The sequence below is a fragment of the Alosa alosa genome, chromosome 3 (genome assembly GCF_017589495.1).
Source record: "Alosa alosa isolate M-15738 ecotype Scorff River chromosome 3, AALO_Geno_1.1, whole genome shotgun sequence".
Classification (NCBI taxonomy): Eukaryota; Metazoa; Chordata; class Actinopteri; order Clupeiformes; family Clupeidae; genus Alosa; species Alosa alosa.
This window is the reverse complement of record NC_063191.1, coordinates 10,351,832-10,360,647: the sequence shown is the minus strand read 5'-3', so window position 1 is coordinate 10,360,647 and position 8,816 is coordinate 10,351,832. Positions and strand designations below refer to the sequence as shown.

The 8,816-nt window shown below is 41.5% G+C and overlaps 1 protein-coding gene across 2 annotated transcripts; it reads right to left on the bottom strand.

The window, feature by feature from the left end:
- Positions 1–956: 956 nt before the first annotated feature.
- LOC125292049 (E3 ubiquitin-protein ligase TRIM35-like) lies at positions 957–6,380 on the bottom strand. Of its 2 annotated transcripts, XM_048239137.1 has the most exons (6): positions 5,782–6,380; positions 4,685–4,780; positions 3,774–4,001; positions 3,239–3,261; positions 3,051–3,154; positions 957–2,960 (listed from the first exon to the last, which is right to left on the bottom strand). In XM_048239137.1, exons 1-6 carry the CDS (start codon positions 6,175–6,177, stop codon positions 2,458–2,460), a joined length of 1,350 nt encoding a protein of 449 aa, XP_048095094.1. In that variant the 5' UTR covers positions 6,178–6,380; the 3' UTR covers positions 957–2,457. The 2 variants fall into 2 exon arrangements, with proteins under 2 accessions (XP_048095094.1, XP_048095095.1); XM_048239138.1 differs by lacking the exon at positions 4,685–4,780.
- Positions 6,381–8,816: the final 2,436 nt, after the last annotated feature.

Genomic DNA, 8,816 nt, shown 5'->3' with positions numbered 1-8,816 from the left:
TACCAGGCAGGGGGAGGAGGAGAGAGACAGGCAAGAAACGGATGAGGACATAATGGGGGCTAGACGTAAAACTTGTATCTTTAACAGTGGTTTAATATAGCCTACAGTATGACAGTGACAATAATGATTTTGAAGCTTGTACCCATAGGCTAGCCATTTATTTCATATTGCGCGCACATTTTTATTTTTTTATGTATTGGGAGTTGGGGGCCTGTGCCCCAGCAAAGCTGTAGGTCTAGAATCGCCCCTGACAAACAGCAACACAACAAACAGCAACACCTCTGTTTAGGAGAATATTGCAACTAGTGTCGCGACAACCACGCTCCCCGAAATTGTGACAGATTATGGCGATATGTAAAAGTTAATTAATGATCACAAACGTTTAAATAATGACAGTGGGTCTAGTTATATGTGATAACAATGTGTAGTGGAATCACATTGGTTTCCGACTGCTGACTGAGTTAAATATGAGATTAAATAGATCCTCGAACTTAGCCTGGTCTGGAGCAGGCTAGCTCCACAGAATAAATCGCCATGGTGATTTATACCATAACATATCCTGCTGCCCCCTATCCTGCTTTCGTGCAACCGGATCACAGATAAATTGAGTCAGGATAACCAAGATATCCCGGATTAATCCCTTATTCTAGTTTTGTGCAGTGGGCCCCTGGTGTGATATTGACACAAACAATAAAATGTTTACATGACTGACTGATAACCACTCTGAATTTCACCTTTTTTCACACAATATTTATGCCGTTGTTTTGATTCCATATTAATGACTTGTTTATGACATGTTCATGACAGTGTCATGTAGGGTTGCCAACTTCCTCAACCCCAAATGAGGGACACTTCACGTCAAATATATATATATGAAATTCAAGTGGTAATAATGACAAAGTAATTTTGTTTTTATTTTATACATTTTATTGTATACATTTTTTATACACTTTAAGAACTTTTATACACGGTATTCATAATATTTTGCCAGCTCCATTCAAATATAGCCTATGGCTATTTCACACACACTAACATTGTTTGTGCTCACCAATTCCATTACATATACACTTCATATCACAGTGCGTGCAGCCTATGTCAAAGTGCCCTCACATTTTATAAATGGTCAGTTGCATAGTGTGAACCGGATAATTCCGCAATCTCCTCAAGTTGTTTTTTATTGTTCTCATGATTTCCTTTTAAATGTTTCTTATATTAAAAAGGTGAAATCAATTACCAACAATGACAAGCCAGCTGGAAACTTCCACCCTCTCACCCTCTCATTCCCAATTAAAACGAGTAGCATAACGTTCCAGTTAGATCTGCTGCATAATGGAGACTGAGAGGACCCAAAAAGTATCATCCTTATGTAAGATGGTGTTTTGCTGCATTTTGACATTGTAATTGTTCTCTAAGAAGAGTGAAAAGCAGTTTGCAGTAAAGCTTCTCTGGCTAAATTGTGGTGCCCCATCTGTCCCTTGGTGCCGTACGCACAGTGCGAGATGCGCGTGGTAGCGGCGGCACTGGACACTTGGTTCCAGGTGCGACAAGTTAACAAGGTCGATGAGCTGTGATTGAAAATCGGGAATAGAGCTGCCCCGGACAAATCAAAATCACCCAAAATACAGGATGTCCCGCACAATTCGGGACGGTTGGCAACCTTAGTGTCATGTCACTCTTATGTCGACACTGTCAAGTAAAGTGTAACCATGCATTCTGTCACTTTCAGTAATCAATCAATTTAATTACTTTAAATTTATGTTAATGTTAAAGTTACATGAGCAAAAGTACAGCTCCAATCTTGCTCTACCCCACCCTCCTACTTTCAGCATCCAATCAGGGTAGAGCATTACTCTCCCTTACAGAAATTTCAGGTTTCTGGCGAACAGTTTCCGCAAATTTGCGGCAAGGTCATATTTTTACATGCAAATTAGGTTTCTGGCAAACAGTTGCAGTTAACTTTTGGCAAAGTTGCGGCAAATTTGCCGCAATGTCATTATGCATCATTCTGTTTATCATCAGAAGTTCACTGGAAGTTTGCCATTATTGGCTAAGTGTAGTGGCAAATCACTGGTGAACACATTTGCCACTAGTGGCAAACTTCTAATTGTTGCCGGAACTTTGCTGGAAATTTGCCTCTAGCGGCCAACATTGGCAAACTTCTGGCAATATTTTCTAGTGAACTTATTTGTTTCCCACAAATCACCCACAAGGTTGCTGCAAATCTTCCGCAAACATTTAATTTTTGTAAGGGCTGTTCTCATCATTCATCATTAGTATCATTAGTAAATCATCATGTGTTAATGACCCACATCATCATTAGTATACTCAGTGTATTAATGAATCAATACATCTCCTGGTTTAAGTGTGTTACATTCAGCACACCTTCACAACTACACCTACTGGCCTTATGAGAGTCCAGTCAGAGACACCATCAGCTCCATCAGTGCTGCTCTGCTGTTACTGGGGACTCACTGGTAAGATCCTCAAAGAAGAGAGACTACCGCCACTAAAGTATGGAAACACTCTCTCAGTGAAAGTGTGTGTGAGAGTGTGTAGGTGTGTGTTATTATCAGGGTCAGAGAATGACACCTTTCCTCTGTCCCAGTCCAGCTGCACTCTGATCCTCTGGAGTTTCTGCTGCACTGTGAGGAGAGTGGGGGGCTGTGGTGTAGCACATGCTCTATATTCACCATCATTATGCCGAACAAACCACCGTCCACTCACAGCACCATATGCTCCCTTCCTCTGGTGAGACTCTGTCATCACACCCACAGCCCACGTTGTGCTCTCTCCAACCTCCACATCCCAGCAATGAGTCCCTGAGTTAAAGCCCTCAGAACCCAGGACACTGGCATAGTAATCAAATCTCTGTGGGTTATTTTCAACATATCTCACACTGGTCAGATCCTCAGAAAGGATGAGATGTGGGTGTGCAGTGTTGGGATCCAGAGTCACAGGAGCTGCAGATAAAAGAACACACACATGAACATGTGCAGAAGACTCAGAATAAATATATGTGTTATATATGTGTGAATAAATGTGTTACTGACAAATCATTCTCTTCCAGACTTTGACCTTCAGGTTGTCCAGGTGCTTTGCGACATTGATCAGATCTCCTGAAACCCTCTCTGGATCCTGCAGTGTGCACTGGGCTCTGGAATAACATTCAGGAGTCAGTGCTGCTGTGGGTTTGGGTTCAGAACACAAAGAGAAGAGAAAGAGGAGGCAGATCACTCACCTTTCCACTGTGCTCTTGTAGTTCTGTAGAGTAACAAACAGATTAGGTCCATACTGTAGATTCATACATGAACACCAATGCCAAGTAATTAGAGGCCGTAGGTTACACTGATTCTACAACAGCTAAGGGGCGTTGTTAGGCACTTGAGTGGCTTATTGCTTTTCTAAAACTGTTGATATAAATACCTGGCAAAGTTTCATAAAGTAAAGGCAAAGCAACGAGAAATGTAACGATTTATTCATAGATAATTATTCTTCCGCCAAGAAATATATTTTCTCTATCTGAATGGTTGCCAAGCAACGTCGAGACGCAGCTACTTTAACTTTTGTATCAAGTTATGGTAGCGCAGTAATATAGACAGAATGTGGTCAAGGTGTATGTTTATGCTGCATTTTACAACGGCATCAAACATGATTCAGCCAATCACAATCAAGGACCGGAACTATCAGTTTTAGAAGGCACAATTAGCTCTGATCAGTAATAATGTGTGAATATATAAAAGAACATCTTCCATCAAAGTTAGATTTGTTCTTACCTGCAGGAATGTGACATCATCAGCTCCCATCTTCTCCTCTATGGCTCTGATTGTGTCTGAAAGAGATGAGATCTCTCTGCTCATCTTTTCAATCTTCTCCTTCATCATCTGACTCTTCTGCTCCTCTTCCCTCAGTGCAGCTGTCCTGGCTGCCTCTTCATCTCGTAGAAACAGGTGAAGCTTCTCAAACTCCTCCTTGATCTGCTTCTCTGTGTGCTGGGTCTGAGTCTGGAATAACACACATAATAAACCATCATAAAGGTGCAGTCTGTCATTCTTATTAAAGGAAATTGATACTTCATTTGCACAGCCAATCAAATATGCTCCTCCCCTCTGTGCTCCTTTAGTAACGAGCTGATTGGCTGAGAGCGGTGCCATTGTGTTTGTCCTGGAGTGTATTTGAGTGCACACACAGGATAGAGAATAGAGGGACCTTATCCACCTCCCTGCTGCTGGTCTTGGTCCTGGCACAACATGAGTGACTACTTACATACAGTATGTGTTTAAGTAGATTGGTTTCAATTCTATTTAATTCAAATAACTTTATCAGCACATAAAGTGTTTAACTCATACAATTAGTTTTCATTGAAACACAACGGATGAATTCAAATCATGAATTTAAAAATTACTAATAATATGATTGTAACCTAGGAACAATCAAAGACATAAAAAGGATAGTATGCATGTTCATTCATGGCCCAGATAGTTGACAATGTCTATTGTATTTGATGAGGCTCTGAATGTCCTCTGCTCTACACAGTCCATTTTCATGTGCTATTAACAGGACTCTGTAGTCTGCCATCTGTTACCTCCTCCATTTATATCACTTTAGTCCACTACAGTTCAACACCAGTCAGTGATGGTCAACAACACTCTCATGCTGCTGCTATACACATTCAGGAGGACGTCACCTTCACGTGTTTCGCTGTTTCATCACAGGAGAGTTTTGCTTCTTCAAAGACCTTCAGCTTCTTCTGTAAGGACTCTAGTTTAATCCTCAGCTGCACCTGAAGTAAACAAAAAACTGTGTGTGTGTGAGAGAGAGAGAGAGAGAGAGAGAGAGAGAGAGAGCAGGTGTGTGTGCGTGTGCGCGTTTCATGACCATCAGTTTTTTCCCGCGGACCACCTTCTACATCCTGATCGGCTCGCGTACCCCCACCATCCGACACATAAAAACGCAACACATTCTATTGACGCATTCCAGGCATCATGTTTAATTAGCCGCCCTACATGATAACAAAATCAAAATGGGCAACTGGTCTATAAGCTTGCACTCTAAAAAAAACAGTGTGGAGAACAACATTAGAATGGTTAGATAGCACCTCACTGCAAACCACGCACTGTGGATTTGGGCAGTCAGTCTCCCAATCCACGTGAAGCCTAGGCCTATATGCCTCATCATACTTTCGTTTTCTTCACACAGTCTTTTCTGTCTCTTCCCTTTCTTTTATCCCCCTGCTCTCTACTTCCACCTTCATCTTTCTGCCCCCCCATCCCATCGTTGTCTGTCTCCTGCTCTGTTTCTCTCACTTCTCCTCTTCGATCGCTTTAATTAGGCATTTTGGACAGTGTCCCTGTTTTTAGCCAGTTTTCCATGTTTGCGTAGCCTTCTACCTAGCCTATATTTCCACGAAAGTAACACGTCAGATATTCTGGCTGCCTGCAGGAAATCATGTGCATTGTGGGTAGCTTATTTTTAATGAAAACATAGCCTACTATAGAGTTTACAAATGATTTCCTTTAATTTCACGTTTCCATATCATTATAATCCAATTAATATTAATACATTAACACCTTTCCGACATTGCCCTTTTCATCTTGCGTACCCCCTAGTGGCAGCTCGCAGTTTGGGAATCCCTGCTGTAAAGTGTAAAGACTCCACCTGGTGGTGAGTGACATTACAAATACTCTAGACAGTGGGAGGACTTTGCACTTTGACTTTGTAGGTGTTTGTTTGCAATTGTTTTTATCTTACGCATAATTGCAAAGTGTCAAGAATATGACTCACCTTAAGGTCAGATGCTGCCTCATCTAAAGGTTGGAACTTGTGGTTGGTGTGTTTTCTTGAGTCTCGACACACCACACACACAGGCTGTTTATCGTCCAGACAGAAGAGCTTGAGTTTCTCACTGTGCAGACTGCAGAGCACCTCAGACCCTGCTGAAGCTCTCTGACTTCTCTCCTGTAAGTAAACCTCACACAGGTTCCTTAAGGCCATGTTAGAAGGATAGTGTGCTTTTGAGCACTTTCTCCTGCAGTAGGGACATTCTTTGGATCCTTTGCTCTCCCAGAACTGCTGCAAACAGGCTTTACACACACTGTGAGTGCAGGACAAAAAGACGGGATCCTTGAAGATGTCACAGCACACAGGACAGCAAAGCTCCTCTTCAAGCTTGAAAGCCATTTTCTCCCGTGAAAATCTTAATTTGTTTGGTTAGTGTTTACTTTCACTTTCAGAGGGTGAAGAAAGAAAAGGTGGTTTAGTCTAAATGACCCGTGTGTACCATTTCCTGGCCTAGATTTTCCACCTCCAACACGTATGTTAACCATAAGAGTTTACATCTCACTCTGCAATGACTTCTGTCCAAACAAAAAACTGTATCACTCCTGTGAAAACGACCTGCAGTTGCTCCGTGTCTCTCAGGGAACTTCCTCATTCAGAGAAGTGGGGCAGGCAGAGGGTGGGGCTTGGTTCTTTTCAGGGGAATCTGATTGGCCAGTCTCAAATGAAGTCTCCCATTTTTGTTGGCTCCAGTCATTCAAATACTGACCAGGGTGTGGGTGTAACTGACTTTATCTACACAGATTGTGGTTATGAACAGATTTAAACACAGTCTTGTTCCTCACAGATTTAAACCTGAAATCTTCAATGTAAACATTAACGTTACAGAATAAGAGCATTGTGTCTATATCTCTTATGTGGACTGTACTATAGACAAGTTTATGGTTAAAAATTGCAGACAGTTTTTTTTTGTTTCTAGATTAACTAGATGTACCGCAGAGCGGTACAAAATATGACAGCCGCCCAGTCCAGCACATTTTTTCCACAAAAATAAATCACGCTGAAAGGCCTATATGATTCTAACTGTCTCACTAAATTGCATTATCCACACTCAATTCTCACTGGTATCTGCTAGACAACAAGTACCAAAACATGATTAGTTCATAGATTTCACATGTAAAATTAATTTTATACAACCCCACCCCCATCTTGCCTGTTCATAATTCTGAGAAATTCTTGTGTGTATGTGTGCGTGTACATGTTTATGTTTATGTGTGTGTGAGTGGGTGTGTGTGTGTGTGTGCGTGCATGTGCTTGTGTGTGTGCCTGTGTGTGTGCATGTACATGCCAGCGTACATATGTCTACTGTGTGAGTATGTGTCATACGTATGATTACATGTCCACCAAGTTTCGTGTACCCCGGTCTTTCAGTGTCCCGGGAATCCTTGTTGGTGTAAAGTCACTAAATGTACACATAAGTTATTTTATTGTAAGGCCCCCCATGAACGAAAGTTCACAAAACTTGGCATGCATTTGAGGGTCATAATGATCCTACACTTTCAATTTTGACCATGTCAGCCAGAGATATTGTGATGAAAACACCTAATTTTTGCTTTTTAATTTTTTAACTAGGTGGCACTATACATGAAATAAGGCATGGGATAATGCCCCAAGACCAACATACATAAAAAAAATGGACCTCCTGGAACCATCTCGAGATATTCACAGAAAACTGTCTCCGCCACCTACAGGCCAGTTGGTGTATAAATTAATTTATTGTGTGGCCCCCCATGAGCTTCCACGATGATGCCAATTTTTCCTCCCAATTTCATGCAGTTTTGACTATGTTTCACAGATACCTGCGATTACTAATTTTTTACCAACTAGGTGGCACTATACATGAAATGAGTGGTTATGGAATGGGTTGACATTCCATATGGTCCTCCTAAACCCTACATATTCACAGAAAACTGCATAAACAGATCAAAAACGAAAAATGATGGTTCATGCTATCCATGTGGGGTTACATGCCCACACATGTCATTCAAATTTGGACATCTTGAAAAAAAAAAAAAAAATCTGACTATGCTTGCTGCGCTACGGTCATAATAAAGTGACAATTGCACAATGAAATACAGCACAACATGAGAAGGACACATAGGGACAAGGTCTTCCCCATAATGTAGAACTGCACAGTTTGCAAGATGACTTTAACAAATAAATGAATAGGCACAGGGACAAAAACATATACATTATATTACACTAAAAAGCAGGATACACAAAACTTGGTGGGCATGTAACCCCACATGGATAGCATGGAACCACATATGACCAATTTTTTCCGTCCAACATTCCATATGCAATATGAACAGGCAAGAATGGGGTAGACATGGGGTTGTATAAATTGGCAATTTTGTATACATGTGAAATCTATGAACTAATCATGTTTTGGTACTTGTTGTCTAGCAGATATCAGTGAGGATTGAGTGTGGATAATGCAATTTAGTGAGACAGTTCAGAATCATATAGGCCTTTCAGCGTGATTTATTTTTGTGGAAAACATGTGCTGGACTGGGCGGCGGTCATATTTTCTACCGCTCTGCGGTACATCTAGTTCAGTGCTGGGATTCAACTGCTGGTTGTGGCACGTTAGTTAAGTTGAGCGCTCAGTGTTTAGTCTGTGAGCTGTTCTAGTGGACTTGAGCTGCTCAGCTGTTCTTGTGGATTTGATTTGTAAGTGGACACACTGTCCATTCTGGATCCCTTCTCCTGAAGCCTGAACAACCTTTGACCCTACAATTAGATCCTTATTGTACAGCTCCTTGGCATTGACTTTTGAAGTCCTGGAGAGACTGATACATCTCAGTCTTCAGTTAACCACCTCCCTAGATGCACTGAAGTGTGTGTGTGTGTATGTGTGTGTGCATACATGTCTGAGCAGTGGATAAGCAGCACAGGAGCACCACTGGGGACTCGACTCTCACCTTTCCACCTTTCCGCGCCATACACCTCAGACTTCCAGTACATATGCAGAGTTTGAC